Source organism: Vipera ursinii, assembly GCF_947247035.1.
Source record: "Vipera ursinii genome assembly, chromosome: 2".
Classification (NCBI taxonomy): domain Eukaryota; kingdom Metazoa; phylum Chordata; class Lepidosauria; order Squamata; family Viperidae; genus Vipera; species Vipera ursinii.
The window spans coordinates 98,969,189-98,986,386 of record NC_139513.1 but is presented as its reverse complement, the minus strand read 5'-3'; the positions used below and the strand labels follow the sequence as shown (position 1 = coordinate 98,986,386).

At 39.7% G+C, this 17,198-nt stretch overlaps 1 protein-coding gene across 1 annotated transcript in view; it reads left to right on the top strand.

Moving 5' to 3' along the window:
• The window catches only part of FBXO38 (F-box protein 38), a 37,331-nt gene that overhangs the window by 4,894 nt on the left and 15,239 nt on the right, over positions 1–17,198 (top strand). The window contains exons 5-15 of the mRNA XM_083355385.1: positions 68–233; positions 3,132–3,269; positions 4,155–4,292; positions 5,000–5,093; positions 5,729–5,859; positions 7,303–7,473; positions 8,889–9,031; positions 10,577–10,796; positions 12,488–12,607; positions 14,003–14,176; positions 16,495–17,193. Coding sequence (XP_083211511.1) covers positions 68–233; positions 3,132–3,269; positions 4,155–4,292; positions 5,000–5,093; positions 5,729–5,859; positions 7,303–7,473; positions 8,889–9,031; positions 10,577–10,796; positions 12,488–12,607; positions 14,003–14,176; positions 16,495–17,193 — 2,194 coding nt within the window. The remainder of the gene's footprint in view (positions 1–67; positions 234–3,131; positions 3,270–4,154; positions 4,293–4,999; positions 5,094–5,728; positions 5,860–7,302; positions 7,474–8,888; positions 9,032–10,576; positions 10,797–12,487; positions 12,608–14,002; positions 14,177–16,494; positions 17,194–17,198) is intronic.

Genomic DNA, 17,198 nt, shown 5'->3' with positions numbered 1-17,198 from the left:
ATAAATATTGTTTTTGCTATGATGATGCTTGACTCTTTATTCTGGATTTTTTTACCATACTACTTAGGGTGTTGAGACTTCCCATTTGGAACTAGTAGAAGCCATTTGGACATACATGCCCCAAGTTCACATCCTAGGGAAGTTTCGTAATCGTAATGGTGCCTTCCCAATTCCACCTGAAAATAAATTGAAAATACCAATAGGAGCTAAAATTCAAACTTTGCACTTAGTAGGTAAGAATTATGTATTTATGATATTAAAGCAGTTAAGCATTTTGAAAAGCTATGAAATCAGAACATATTGTGAATAGATTTGCTATTTTTGCAATAGTAGAATAGTTTCTATTTATATTAGTAGATGAAACAAATAGATTTTTTCAACATTGTAAAATACATGCTATCAACACTGTATTACTCCAACATCTCAACCCCTTTCTTGGACAGACCATTATCTCCTGCGGTTGGGCCTCCGTCACGTCACCCCCCGCTGTCAGGAGGCGGAACAGACCAGATGGTTCTGCCCCAGGCGCCTGATGGACCCAGATAAGTTCCAGATGGCGCTTGGAATGATTCCTACCTCCCTCTCCCGCAGCCCGGTCGAGTCCTTAGTTAATGCCTGGCAACAGTCTGCCTCAGAGGCTCTCGACCGCGTTGTGCCTTTGCGGCCTGTGACCCGGCGCAGGTCCCGGCTCGCTCCTTGGTTCTCCAAGGACCTGCAGGAGATGAAACGCCGGAGAAGGGGCCTAGAGAGCATTTGGAGAACCAGTCGGTCCAAGTCTGACCGAACACAGTTAAGATCCTTTTCTAGATCTTGTGGCAATGGAGGTGGTGAAGCGCGCTTTCTTCACCACCCTCATTGTGTCCGCAGATAACCGCCCAGCCACCCTGTTTAGGGTGGTCCGCTCCCTTTTAAATCAAGGGACGGGAGAGGACCCCTTACGAGGACAGGCTGAGGAATTTAGTAAATATCTGGTGGACAAAATTGCTCAGATTCGTGCTGGTCTGGACTCTGACTGGGCAGTATCTGACGAGAGGAAAACGATGAGTTTGGCCGAGAACATTTGGGAAGAGTTTGATCCTGTGACTCCGGATGAAGTGGACAGGATCATGGGGAAATTAAGTGCCGCCACGTGTTTCTTGGACCCGTGTCCCTCCTGGCTGGTCTATGCCTCTCGGGAGGTTACACGAGGGTGGATCCTAGCAGTTATCAATGCCTCACTAAGTGAAGGGTACTTCCCTGCCGCCTTGAAAGAGGCGGTGGTAAGGCCCCTCCTTAAGAAACCTACATTGGACCCAGCTATTTTAAATAACTTCCGTCCTGTCTCCAACCTTCGCTTTCTTGCGAAGGTCGTTGAGAGCGTGGTGGCACAGCATCTCCCTTTGGTTCTGGAGGAAACTGAGTATCTGGATCCGTACCAATCGGGTTTCAGGCCCGGGTACAGCATGGAGACGGCATTGGTCACGCTGGTGAATGATCTCTGGCGGGCGGGAGATAGGGGTTATTCCTCTGTCCTGGTCCTATTAGATTTCTCAGCGGCTTTTGATACCATAGACCACAGTATCTTGCTGCGTCGTCTGGAGGGGTTGGGAGTGGGAGGCACCGTTCTGCGGTGGTTCTCCTACCTCTCAGGCCGTTCGCAGACGGTGTTGGCAGGGGGGCAGAGGTCAACCCCTAGGCCCCTTAGTTGTGGGGTGCCTCAGGGGTCGGTACTCTCGCCTCTCCTGTTCAACATCTATATGAAGCCACTGGGAGAGATCATCCGTGGCTTCGGGGTAAGGTATCATCAATATGCTGATGATACCCAGCTTTTCATCTCCACCCCGAACCAACCCAGTGATGCCCTCAATGTGATGTCCCGTTGCCTGGAAGCGGTACAAATTTGGATGGGAAAGAACAGGCTCCGGCTCAACCTGGCCAAGACTGAGTGGCTTTACGTACCTGCATCTCGTTTAGTCCAAGAGGTTCCATCTTTGGTTATAGGAGATGTTACCTCCCGTTGATAGAGCACGCAATCTGGGCGTCCTCCTGGATTCACGACTCAGTTTTGAAGATCATATTGGAGTCGTGGCTAGGGGGGCATTTGCCCAGATTCGCCTGGTATGCCAGTTACACCCCTTTCTGGACCGAGATGCCCTACGCACAGTCACCCACGCACTCGTTACCTCCCGTATAGATTACTGCAATGCTCTCTACATGGGGCTGCCCTTAAAGGCCACCCGGAGGCTTCAGCTGGTGCAGAATGCGGCTGCACGGGTAGTGATGGGAGCACCCCGATACTCCCATATTACACCCCTCCTGCATGAGCTGCCTTGGTTACCGGTTGCCCTCCGGGTGAGATTTAAGGTGCTGGTACTTACCTTTAAAGCCCTACATGGCTTAGGACCGGGATACTTGCAGGACCATCTGCTGCCAGGAACGAATTCCCATCACCCAGTACGCTCACACAGAGAAGGCCTCCTCAGGGTACCGTCGGCTAGACAATGTCGGCTGGCGACCCCCAGGGGGAGGGCCTACTCTGTGGGAGCACCAGCCCTATGGAACCAGCTCCCCCCTGAGCTTCGGATGGCCCAAGATCTCCAGTCCTTTCGCCGCGGCCTCAAAACACTCCTTTTCCACCTGGCTGACCTGGACTGACAGGGATTTTAATTATGTTTTTAATTTTTAACTCTAACTTTTAATTTATTTTAATTTTAATTTATTGTACAGAGGCCTTTAATTTTAATTTTTATCTTAACTTCTGTATTTATTATATGTTATTGTTGTTAGCCGCCCTGAGTCCTTCGGGAGATAGGGCGGCATATAAGTCCCAATAATAAATAAATAAATTACTGGATTAATACTACAGGTAGTCCACATCTTACAATAGTTCATTTAACAACAGTTCAAAATCTCTGATGACCTCGGAAAAAGTCACCTAATTAATGACCATGGTAAAAATGGTCATAAAATTGGATCTGGTGAAATGATGACTCACTTAATGACTGCACCATTTAATGACTGAAGTTCCGTTCCCAGTTGTCTTAAGTTGAGAACTACCTGTAGTCTGACAAATCAAACCATTTATATTTGCAGTGTTTCTCTGTGAAATGCCTGGTTTTGACTACAGCTTGCTGCTCTGTGTATTTTTTTAGGAGTTAATGTCCCAGACATTCCTTGTATTCCAATGCTGAGGCATCTGTACCTGAAGTGGGTGAGACTCACCAAACCACAACCTTTTAAGGATTTCCTTTGCATCAGCTTACGCACTTTTGTCATGAGAAATTGTGCAGGTAAAAGAGCAGTCTTGCTGCTTCAATCATTATCTAGGTCAGACATGTCAAACACAAGGCCCCGGGGCTGGATCCGGCCCGCGAAGTGGTTTCATGCGGCCCGCGAAGCCATCCTGGAAACAGTGAGGAAACGGCCCCCACTGCCTTGGTCCTGGCCCAGAGACCCTCCTCCTGCCAGAGACCCTCAGATCTGTCCCACTCCTGCCCAGGCCCCCATAGGCACCCTTGATGCTAACAATGTAGAGCTGGCCATGCCCACCCAGTAGGCCATATGCACTCTAGCCATGCCCACCCAGTAGGCCACGCCCACCCAGGCCATACCCACCTGCCCTCCTGAGGGCAACCGCAATGCTGATGTGGCCCTCAATGAAATTGAGTTTGACACCCCTGATCTAGGTTAAAATGTGTTACGATACAATTTCCTAAACATTTCAAGCATTTGGAAAGAAGTGGTTTATTATCCAGATAGTAGTAATGTAATGTAATGTCAATGTCAGTCTGTGCTCCAAATCTGATTAATACTGATTTAGTTGTTAAAATTGTGGTTCCTTGTTCACAGTTTGAAAATTGAACTACTTTTTTTCTGATAAGTTATCTTAGCTGCCTTCAACTGCAGGACACAAAATTTAATTATGTCATGTGGAGGTAAACAGGGAAATTGTATCCCATGTATCAGGAATAATCTGCCATGACTTTGCAGAATTAGAGGAATGTAGAGATGTAGACAAAATATCTTTAAATCTATGCATTTTCTGCATAGAAAGTAACAGTTTTGTTATGTGAATGAAAATGTTTGAAATGTTATTAAAACAAAGTACATGCTAACATTTCTATGCTTTTATTTAGCTGACTCTGACTCTGAATTTCTTTTGTTTTTTTCTGTAGGACCCACAAACTCATTGAAGTATGTTCCCCTAGTCACTGGCTTAGCTTCTGCTCGAAACTTAGAACATCTAGAATTGGTTCGAGTTCCTTTTCTTGGAGGTCTTATTCAGCATGTTGTAGAAGACAGTTGGAGATCTGGTATGGAAATTCTCTGGAATTAAGAACAATTCTTACTTTTCCATTATTTCTTCATCTTCTCCTTTATAGAAATGAATATTGCTAATATATTCAGAGATAAGAGTTGCTTTTAATATAAAAAAAGATACTGGGTGCATCTGAATATAAAGAATTCTTATATTTGAAATTTAAGAAGTTAGTGCTTCCCCTTGGGATGCTTAAGGGATAACATATTCTCTTGGTGAACATATATTTGCATGGAGTTCAAATTTGGCTTCCGTTCCTGAACTTGCTAATTGATGAAATAGAGAAAGTTCGCTAACAATAAAGCAACATGTTTATGTTGTTGAATAGTGTAGCTGTGGAGACTGAGGTTAAGGGAGATCATAAAAAGGTTTTCTAAATGTGCGTATTCTTTATTCTCCTTAGTCTAAGGGTATGATTTCACTTTGGACTAACCCCGTGATCCTGGAGTATGAATCAAAATGTTAAATTTGGTTAATAGAAAAGAAGTTTCAAACTTGTATGCAGAGATTGCAGTGAAGGATGTGTGCTGTGATTGACATATGGGGGATTCTTATCTGTTAAGTAATAGTAGTCATACACTATGCTGAAATAGAAATAAAAAAAGGTTGGGTTTTCAATTTTGCTTCCAACATTCCTTCTATGATTACTGTTCCTAAAACACAGTGGAAATTACTTTTTTGTTTTATTTTTTGGATTTTCAGGGGGCTTCAGAAATTTGCACACTATAGTTCTAGGAGCTTGTAAGAATGCTTTGGAAGTTGATCTTGGCTACCTCATCATAACTGCTGCACGAAGGTAATTGTCTGTCAGCGGTCTTTTGAATTAATCTGTCAGTAAATTTCCATTATCCGATCCGGGTTGGTCACTGGGACCAGAGGTTTATTAATCTTCTGAGCTTCTGGAACTCTTACTGGAGTTTATCCTCACTCAACCTCTCTACCAGGATGTGTGATTTGGGCTATTCTACCCATAGTATTTAAGAGGTGCCTAGTTGTGTGTGGCTTTATGGTTGTTGATTGGGATGTTGATGGTTGGCTATTAAGTCATGGGCTGTTGTTTCCTTGTGCTGCCAGGTCCTGGCTCTTAAGTATCTGATAGGCTATAGTAAATCAGCACTCCTGTGGATTGACAAGAGGTTGTTTCCCAGGCTTCAATCATTACCATAATTACCATTCTGTTTACCATTACCATTTACTAATTACCATTCATGCAGTTTTGTTTATTCTTTCTTAAATGCTGTGTGTTGCTTTTTTGCCATGGCTTGCTTTCTATTTACTTCATTCATGTAATAAATGTCATAATAGATGTTATCAAGAAATAATGTTGATGTAATAAAAATGTTTTGCTGTTGCTTTGCTTTGAACAAGGGTTCTAATATCAGTGGCCTCAGGTTAACATTTACTCCTACTTTGGTTTTCATTTTTTTTCAGATTGCATGAAGTACGAATTCAGCCTTCCTTAACCAAAGATGGAGTATTCTCTGCACTAAAAATGGCAGAATTGGAATTTCCCCAGTTTGAAACACTACATCTTGGATATGTTGATGAGTTTTTGTTACAGTGTACGAAATCCTTCAATCTTTCTGTTGGTTAACTATCAGCAGCTAGGGTAGATCTGGATTTTATTATTTGCCTAAAAGGAGTACACAGATGTTAAGATACCTTCTTGTGTAATCTAGAGGCAACCCTAAAGTCTTGGTTGCTCATCAAATGTGCTTGGGACTTAGATAAGGAATCTTGATTATAATAGTATGCATACGTGGCCTGGACTGCATTTCATTTTTTGAGATGAGCTATGAAAACTCTACATCAGGGGTGTCAAACTCGCAAGGGCGCGTGATGTGTTGCAACATTGCTAAGCACATTGGTTTGTGCTTAAATTGTAAGCCGCCCTGAGTCTTCGGAGAAGGGCGGGATATAAATGGGATTAAAATAAATAAAATAAACATATTGTGACTTTTTTCCCATTGCTGGCAATGGGGTGGACGTGGTTTTGCCATGACATATCCGGCCCACGGGCCGGCAGTTTGACACCCCTGCTCTACATCATTGGGAATTTCTCTGGGGGAATTAAACCTTGGTCTGATGAGACCATAGAATGAGATAATGTGCATAGGTCTTGTTACCAAAAAAATATATTGGAAGTTCTCATTTCCTGAAGAAGGATTAATCAAGCACGTGCAGAGGAAATAACCAAAGTGGGTCTTTTTAGTGATAACATATGGTAAAGCAGGCCTGCACAGTTTGCCAAGGACCAAGAACCAGACTGATACCTTAAAAATAATCATGGGTCACGAAGGAATAGCTAGCAGGCCAGTTAGCTCTTTGGCAGCTAACAGCATATTGGCAGCAGCAAAGCTGACAGTGCCTATGAAACCTAGAGGCGTTAATGTGCCTTTTGAGATGGACATGGATGTGAAAACTAGCTGGCAGCTGAAGATCTTTCCTACAGGCAGTAACATTTGGTGGCAGTCAGCTGGTTATTTTTCAAAAATGTGTGGCCTTGTGTGGCATGCAGGCTATACATTGTGCAGCCCCATGGTAGAGTTTTACACCTAGCTTTATTCCTGAGTGTATGCCAGGAGAGTAAGGAAATAACAAATTTGCTAAAGATTTTTTTCACATAAACTTCATATCTGTAGCTGTAATGGGATATTGGTGTTTCATCTTAACTATATATCTCAACTCTGCAGCCCATTGTTCTGTCATATTCCTTAACCCTAATAGAATACTTATGCCAAACTGGATTGTTGTTGAGTTTCTTTTAAAAGAGAAAAAAAGCAGGGGCTAGGTAGAATTTAACTTTAGCACAGTTTGCTAAGTTAGCTCTTACAGATCAGTCCCTAAGTTTGTGACTATTAGAAAACATGTTTTTTCCTTTGTTTTGCTATTCTTGCTTTCCAAGACCAAGAGGTGAATATTTAATATAACTGTGGCCAGTATTCAGACTGCATAGCAAAGTCGTGGGGGAAAAAAGGTGTTTTTTTTCTTCCCTCTGTGTCTAGGCAAAATGATCAATGCAGATCTGGTGAAGTATGGATTAGCTGATGTGGTTGAAAATCCAGGCATTATCACAGACATAGGAATGAAAGCAGTAAATGAAGTCTTCTCTTCAATTAAATATCTTGTCATATACAATTGTCCTCATTTACATAATCCAAGTAGCTGGATCACAGGTATTGTACTCACATCTGGTAAAGTCCCTCAATAAATTGCATATCCTCTCCTTAAATAAATGGATTATTTTGGGGAATTGTTTTTGTTGTACATATGACAATTTATGTCTATATGTTTTCATCATATCATCCTATATGACTGATCTAAGAATGCCATTTCATTTCAATTATATACTTCTGAAAAGAAGTATTACTGTCTGTTTTTTACTGAGTGATGAATACTACTGGAACTTTAACATTATTATTCTATATTTCTTGTTCTTTTTTAGTAACACCTTTTATAATACAAACAACAAAGATGGAACAATGCAATATGATAAATTAAAAATTTAAACCATAAAATTACAACTATTAATTTAAGAGCAAATTGACCATATTTTTTCAGTGGAAGCTTGGTCCCTAATGGTTGTAATGAATACTCACATAATTATTTTTATGAGGACTAGGGCATTGCCACTTTATATTGGATATATATTGTAGTCAGAGTAGTTCCACACAAGTCCTCATAATGGTTCCCTCTTCTACACTAAATTATCTTGAGCTGAGTGTAGTCCTATTGTAATCATAAGAAAGGGATCTTCCATAGAACGTAAAGACTAAGTAAGTCTAGGTGTAAGTATTGAAAGAGGCAGCTCTTCAAATAACTTGGTTTTGAATTTTTAGGGGATTATAAACTAATAGTATATTGAATATAGCTTAACTGGTATTCAATGCATATGTAAACCATGAGGAGCGTTATTGAGTGCTTTATTCCTAAATACTAGTTGTAGTTTCCAAAGCACTCAAGAATAGCCTCATATAAAATATGTTTAAATAAATACATCAGATCATTTTATGAAAGTCTATATAAACTTACCTGCACCGTGAACCGCTGATTACAAAGTTAAGAGGGTGTTAAATGCATTCCTTGAACATTAAATGGTTACCCACTCATGATTCAGTGAGTAATATCTACTCAATTCATGAACAGAAAAAACTTCTATTCATGAAATGAAAGCTGTGCTAATGAAAGAAATTATTTCATTGAAACCTATAGATTTTAAACTCGTCAGTCAAATAAAGAATCTTAATTTTTAAATGCTCCAACTTTAGGCTTCTGAAATATTAATTACCAAGGTGCTTGTTTGTTATTTTTCTGTGTTTCACTTGTAATGTAACAAAAGCAATGTATTTTAAGTTTGAGAGGGGTAGGAATTTTTTTAGTCTTAATAGTATTTGTTATTCTGTTTAACTAGCTACCTGTGAAAATAGAGGCTTTCAGCAAAATATTCATTAGAATAACTGTGAATCCACTTTTGGAATGGTGGAAATGAAGAAGGAAACCCAAATTGATATGGTGAAATAAGAGTAATTTTCAAACTTGGAAAGTGCATTTAGGAAAATATATTGTGATAAACCCATTGTTTTTTCTGTAGATCATTCAAGATGGACTCGGCTTTTTGATCTCACCCTGGTGAGATGCCATGCAATAAAACTAGACTCTTTTAGTCAGTTTATTGAATTACTACCAAGCCTGGAGTTTATCTCTCTGGACCAGATGTTTCGGGAACCACCCAAGGTGAGCATAAAAAATAACAATTGAGTCTGTGCACCAAATATTAAGCTTCTACTGAGTGCTTTTAAATAAATAAAATTTTATTTGGTTAATGTATGGAATTAAAATCCTATGCAGGCAGTCACCTGCTCACACAAAGAGTAAGTCTGAGTTGAAAGCATGAGCATTCCATAAACTTCATCATAATTTTCCTGTGTTTTGCTGTGTCCTGTTTTTTGATAATGTTCAAAGCAGCAAGGATGGTCAGAATCTGGGAAAAGGACTTGTGTGCACTCCATATCTCAAGTCAGATTAATTCTGCATAATGATAAGACATAAGTGTTGAAAACTAGTTCAGTATTGCAAGTTACAATAGAAGTATCAAGCAAGAGGCTTATAAAAATACAGGTTATCCTTGAGGTACGACAGATCATTTAATGACTGCTCAAAGTGACATCAAAACCCCCAAAAGCTATATATAACCCTATTTCAAAGTTAAGAATTCTACAGAATTAAAAATGACCAGGTGATTTCTGTAGAATTCTTAACTTTGCAGAGATGTTGCACTGTACCCCCATTTATCTATTTTCCCTCCCACACTCAAACATCCCTGCCCTGCCAGGTCCCCAAAGGCATTTGGCCCATCAGATTCCAAACGGTCCTCTTCAAGGGTCCTCAGAATCCCTCCCCTTACCTTCTGAAGATCTGCAGAACTCGGGAGGCTGGGAAGGAGCAGGCCACATGTTGTGTAACCTGAGCCAATACTGGACGAAGTAGCTTCACTGTCAGCAGAGCCAGGTCAAGTTACAATACTCAGACTTTTCTGTCCAGCATGAGGAGGAAACGGCGCTTTGTGGAGTAACTCAGCAAAGAAGCTTCAAAGAAGCTGCTTTGGCACTTTTCCTAATGCTAAAAAGTATTAAGGTAAAGGTAAAGGTTCCCCTGCACATGCATGCTAGTCGTTTCCGACTCTAGGGGCTGGTGCTCATCTCTGTTTCAAAGCTGAAGAGTCAGCGCTTGTCTGAGGACGTCTCCGTGGTCATGTGGCCGGCATGCCTAGACGCCAAAGGCGCACGGAACGCTGTTACCTTCCCACCGGAGTGGTCCCATTTTTTCTACTTGCATTTTTACGTGCTTTAGAACTGCTAGGTTGGCAGAAGCTGGGATGAGTAACAGGCACTCACTCAGTTACACGGCACTTGGGATTCAACCCGCCAAACTGCCGACCTTCAGATCGACAAGCTCAGCGTCCTAACCCACTGAGCCACCGCGTCCCTTTAAAAAAAAAGTATTACTTTCTCTCATATTAAGCCAATAATGCAAAGATAAAAGAGCAGTGTTTATAAAGCTAAAAGCAGCAGTGTTTATACAGCCTATCGTGGGGTTTACTGCCATTTCAGAAGTCATTGGTCTTCTCTGGAAAAGAGCATTGAAGTGTCTTTGTGGGGTCAGAAATGATCCCTTGGTGTTCAGATGTCACAGTTTCCTGTCATCTTATGATCTTTGATTAATACTGTCCTGGAAACTCTTTGTGAGTTGCCAGTCGGTAATTCCTTTAATGTATTTTAGGGCTGTGCTCGTGTAGGTCTGAGTGCAGGTACAGGAATTGGAGTTTCCTCTGCTTTGGTGAGCAACCAGAATTCCAACAATGAAAATGACAACAATAATAACCACCAGAACAACAATGCCAATATTCACCATAATCACCATCAGCAACCAAATGATCAAAATGAAGAGAACGAATTGCGACAGGAGGAACAGATGGAGGAACAGCAGAATGCAGCAGATGGTAAGTTTTATTAATAGTTTTTAATAATGTGATTGTCTATATATAGTATATAGGCCACCAACAAGGAGAAAAGTATCATCCTCCCCTTCCAGACATGTTTCACATCTTACTTTTTTTTCACTTTTAACTTAATTCCTATCTTTATGCTCTAATTCTTTATGCTCTGCTTTTTTTTTCTCCAGTCATGCCCAATTTTCAGAGATCGCCTAAAGTTTTCTTGGCAAGGTTTTGCCTCCTTCCTAGGTCAAGAGAAAGACTAGCCCAAGATTAGCCGGCTGGTTTTATTCTTAAGCAGGACTAGAACTCACATCTCCCATTTTCTAGCCTGATGCCTTAACCACTGCATCAAGCTGGCTTTCATGCGTTACTTAACCTGTACAATATATCTATGTTCATCCTTATGTGTGTTGTGTATGTAAAACCGAAAGCGTCCTAAAAACAATTTATAATTTGTTATACAAGTGTGCTTATTGAGCACCATTTGAGCCACCATTTACACAATATACATTTAGTTGGCATCTGTTGCTATCTGTTACTGTCAGTTGCCATTCTGAACTGGAACTGAAATGTTTGCAATTTTTTTCCAATATTTTCACTCCTTCAAGGCAGTGTTAACCTGCCATGTTTTCTTGGCAAGACTTTCAGAAGTGAATTGCCATTACCTTTTTCTTAGGAGAAAGTAACTGGCCCGAGATCACCCATGATCACATTTTCCTAATTTATAGTGCTTTAACCATTGTACTAAACTGATGGTCCTTTTCTTATTCTAACTTTTATAAAGTGATTGAAGAGAAAAATAACCGGGGGGGGGGGAAGCATTTTCCAAACTTGAAGGAGTTCCTGCTTTCAACTAGTATGCTAAAAGATGCCAGTGAACAGATAGAAACCAATTCAAAGAAACTAGAACAAAGATGGAAAGAGTAAATTGCAATTCTGTACATTAGAGTTATCGGTATCCAGGATACCTTAGATTAGAATATTTTCCATACTCACAGGAATCTTTAATATTAGATGGTTAGAGCAGCACTCTAGTTATTACCAGGTTGATGATAGGCATGGATTTAGTTACAACAACAAGTTCAATGTTGGAATATTTGAAAGGGCAGACTGGGGACACATCATCCTGGAAGAGGTCTATTTGGGTGATTACTGAAGTTTGACACTGACTTGATGTCACATCATCAATCACACAGAATAATAACTATTAACATTCTCTTTTGCATCTCTTAAATAGTGAAGAACATATCAGTTTGATCTATCACCCATAATGTTCTAAAATTATCCCTTTTGTGTTGCATCAGTGTTTGTTCTTATTTTTGACAAGTATGATTTTTACCATTGAAATAACTCTCAATACAGACTTTATTTTTGCTTAGAAAGGGTAATATAACTTAATATTGCCTTTAGTTTACTGTAGAATTTGTAGAATTATAGAATTTTTTTTAATCGTAAGCATTCTTATCTTTTAGTTTGAAAGCTATATTTTTTCTCTCAGTACAACATGGAAAGCCTCCATCAAAATTTAAAATTTAAAAGTGAACTATTAGTTATTTTTCCAGACTAAGAGTGTTGCTATTCCCCTTGGAAGATTTCCTACAATCATAGTTCGGCTATACAAGGAACAGCATCTATCAACTCATGAAAAGAGGTGTTCTTGTTTTCATCTGGATCATTCTTACTTGTTTTTATAGCACTTAATGAGATAGAGGAGGTGGCACAAGAAGATGGAATGGCCTTGGTGGAGAGCCACAGTGAAGCAATTGCAACTAATCAAGCACTTCTTCCCATGGAAATTGATGAAGAACAAGCAGGTAAATTTCACGTCCACATACTTCTCTTATTGTTTCACTAGTTGCATGCAAATAAGTTTATTGCTGCTAAGGTTCACCAAGATAGTATTACTATCAGAATAAATTGTACAGTTTAAAGTGCCATAGTTTGAACTTAAACGCTTGATATCGACATTAGTTGCTTTCAAATATTAAATCATTTTTTGTACAGAAATTTGATTTTTGTACAAAAAAATTATTTACAGTAATTTTTAGATTACTTTGGAAATAGATTGTTGAGTGAACTGATTGAGTAAGCGCCATCAAGTAATTTTTAACTCCTAATGATTTCATAGATTTTCCTATATTGCTGATGTGAAGGTTGAGATACATTGCTAAAACATAAGTTTATTTATATTAAATTGTGTTATACATATATACTAAGTTAATAGTTCTAGCAAGATACGAACTTTGGATTTCAAGTTTGCACTGCTGCCTGGTATACCACATTAATCTTGTTCTGACTGCCAAAACACTTACTAGTTTACTATTCAGTTGAGATACAATTATGCATCTCTTTTTCTTTTCTTTTCTTTTCTTTTTTTTAGGATTAGGGTTGTGCAGAGATCCTTTATAAATGTATTTCCTGGCCAAGAAAACATTGCTTACAACCAACAAGAAGGCTTTTAGTAACCTCTAGTTGTCATTGTGATATCTTATAGCTTTCGTTTTACCCTCTTTTTTGGTATATTTATGTGACAGAATACATTTTCATCATTTTACAAATAGATAGCTGGATTAATCTAATTGCATTGTATGGTACTAATTGATTGTGGCAGGAAGGAACTAACAGAAGACTTGAACATCAAAAAACAAAACCTAATTTGCCTAATCATGTGAAGGACTCAGACTAGGTAGAGATTAGAGTCATATGTGCAATGCGATCTCTCTCTAGCCTCCACTTGGGTGGTCTGAAGGGTTACTACCCTTGTATGTGCCCTCTGAATATCAACAGGGCCTGAAGAAAGCAAGGAAGTAAATCACAACAATAGTTTTGTTTGCATTCATGTGAATATGTGCATAGTTCTCTTCAGACCTCCCACCTGAATGTTTGGAAGCAGTGGTGAATCTGCTTTTTTTTAAGACCTCAATATGTCCAGATGAATGTTTAAAGGAGAGTTGGGAAGCATTCCAACTTGATACAAAACAGAGTACACACTGTGTTTTGTGTTTATTCCTCTCTATGATGTTTGAGGGGAACTTGAAGAAGAGAAAAACAGACATATGAACTGCAGAAACTCCTTTGGGTAGGTATTCCAAACCACAGTACAAATCCCAGCTAGTTTAGATAGTATACTAGAATTACAAGTTCAATCAAGGTGAGTCATGACTTAAGAAACCAGAATAATCGATTATTTATGTTTGCGTCTTTTTCAGGACCTAGTGGTCTGCAGCCTAGTGTAAACCTAGCACCTATTACAGTGCACGATTCAGACAGTGAAGATGAAGATGAAAACATCGCAAGATCCTGTATCACAAACAGCATTGCACAAAGTTACTCAGATGGAGAGGAAAGAGTTAGGGATCCAGTGGAAAACCAGGAACCCTTAGGTGCGAGTTTTAATTTACTTGTGTATGTAAAATATGTTGTATTCTGTATTACAAAATGGATCTGTGTAGTGCTTCAAATTCTGTTGAGAAATTTTGCAATACCAAAGCATTTGGAAAACTAAATGCACCAGTATAGAATAGGTAGCACTTGGCTCAACAATAACTGTGAGAGGGAATTAGGAATCCTAGTGGACAATCACTTAGCTATGAAATAGCAGTGTGCTGCAGCTCCCAAAGAAAGCCAGTGCAGTCCTAGGCTGCATCAACAGAAGGATAGTACAAAGATCATGTGAAGTGTTAATACCGCTTTGTACTGCAATGGTAAGACCAGGCTTGGAATATTGCATCCAGTTTTGGTCACCACGATACAGAAAAGATGTTGAGATTCTAGAAAGAGTGCAAAGAAGAACAACAAAGATGTTTAGGAAACTGGAGACTAAAACATACAGTGAACAGTTGTGAGAACTGGGTATGTCTAGTCTGATGAAGAGCAGGACTAGAGGTGACATGATAGCAGTCTTCCAATATCTGAGGTTTTGTGGGTTTTATCTATTTGTGTATTGTCCAAGTCACTTGGTGAGAAGGGCAGTTACTTATATTTGATTAATAATAAATACGATTGCTTTTCAAGTTCTATTTTAATAGATGTTCATACTTTTTGAAGAAGCAGGGTTTGAATACAGCTTTGATCACCTTAACAGTAGCATTGTTCAATAAAGATTCCTTTCAGAATTAATATCGGAGTAAAAATCTATGCACTAGTGAAACTCTTCTGTTTGATAGTTCTAACCATTATTTGGGCAAATCGTGCATTACAGGGCACCAATTTTTGAATCAATGTTCCTCAAATGGGCTGATTTAAAAAAACAAACAAACCAGGGCCCATGTTTCAGTGTTGCTGTGCAGCCATACTACCATGGTCTCATGATTATCTTTTCAACACTCCCTGCCAGTTTGTACAAGGAAAACCAATGGGGAAGCCAACGGGAAGTGGGGAATTGCTTTGGTTCCCACTGCTCTTTTGCCTGCCTGAGGTCATTCTATTTCTCTGTTTAGGTGAGGAAATGTCTCTGAAACGATGACCCAGCAGATTATAGGTTGTCTACTTTGTTTTAAAAGGAGTTTAGAATTCAATCCAGTCAATGAATTGTATTTTGAGTTTAACCAGAGCTTGCAATTTTAATTAAATTAGGTAGGATATTAAACCGAAGTTTGAGAGATCAAAGTTTGTACATAGGAAGACCCTGTCTTTTCAAGTGTCTGTTTTCTCCCTCCTCTTGGGTTTTAACGAGGTGACAGTGCGTGTTTCAGAAATTATACAGATTCATTTGCAATAATCTGAAGTAAGCTTTTACTGCAATTTGTAAAATGCTTGATATGTTCATATTTGTTTCAGAATGATAATCTGACAGATATACGATGCCTTGCAGAATTCTAATTATATTAATACCAAGTATATTTGTTCTCTTCACTTGTTTTGAAGTAACATATACGGCGCACTTAGCATTTTTGTTAAATGCTTAGGTGTTTCTAGGCATTTCAAACCCTCACTATGTTTAGTAAATTTACAAATGGCTTAACATTTAAAGTTTAGGTGTGTTTATGGGGGCGGGAGAGACTATTAATACTTCACTAATTTCAGGAACTTTTTAAAACGAGTGGATGGATTTCCAGGGGCCCATGAGTTTGGATGGGGAAAAATATTACAGTGAGGGGTCCTTGGTGCTCTCAGAGCTTGGTTGTTTTCTTGCAAACTTTTCATTGCCCAAACTAGGGTAATAAAAACATCATTAGTGCTGATGATGTTATCCAGTTTGGATAATGAAATATCTGTAAGGCTCAAGGTATCAAAGCCTCCTCATTTCAACCCTGAGCCACAAAAATGACAACTTTACTTTTCTTCCCTCTAACTGAAATGTAGCGTTTCCAACAGAATAATTTATGGCCTTTAAATTCCAAAAGCCATTTGTTAATTTCAATAAACCTCACTATCTATTAAAAATTATTTGATTTTTTTTGAATTTTTTTTATAACTATGGCAATCCCAGTTGCAATAGTTACACAGGACCCTTCTCCTGCCCTGACAAATTGCCTGCACTTCAGCTATCCCCATCTCTGCCCTTTTGACCACCCTCACTCTACCGCCTACCTCTGCTGTCCTCTGCCATCTACTTCCTGTCCCTACAATGCTTTTTATCCTGAGTTTTCTACTCTAGTGAACTTAAGACCTACCTTTATGTGTCCTGTGTCCTGGTAATTGTGTGTGTTGCAGGCTTTGCCTTACTTTATATTGCTCTTCTGCTTTTCTGATATTGCAGCTGTGAGTGGTAAAGGCAAAGCTCCACTGCGGAAAAGATGCAGTGCCAGTCGGGTGAAGCTTTTTCTTTCTGAGGAGAGCAGCTGTGAAAAGGGCTGTCAAGTCACGAGTGAGCAGATTAAAGCAGATATGAAAGCAGCCAGTGATGTGACCACAGAAAAAAATAAAAACAAAGATTGTAACCCAAGCTGTGGTGGGGACACTGGAACTCCAGGAAGCTCGTCCGCTGCTGCTTCTCAAAGCCTGGAAGATGTCAGGAAAGCAGATAGCTCTAATGAGTCCCTTTCTCTAGCTGCAGAGGATTCTGGGAAGTGTCTCTGTAGGAATGAAGATTCCGTTGAGCGGGATGATGAAGATAATTCTTTATGCTCCAGGTGTTCCTGCTATGTGCCTCAGAGCCAGCAAAAGAGAACTAATGGAGCTTTTGATGATGAATCTCCATCTACCAGTGGAGCCCGAGGTACAAATGGGCCATCTGTGGGAGGAGCAGAACTTTCTCTGAGAACTTTAGCAAACTGTGATTCCTCAGGGGAAGCCAGCAGTGAGAGGACTAATGAGTGTGTCTGTGAGATTGCTAATGAGGAGGGCAGTACTTTACAGCAAGCAAGGTTTGAAATGGAATACAATGAAGATTATCCTCGTAGGCCTTTAACAAGAGCCAGAAGTAGACTTTCCCATGTGCCTTTGGTGTCTCAGCCAGGTAAG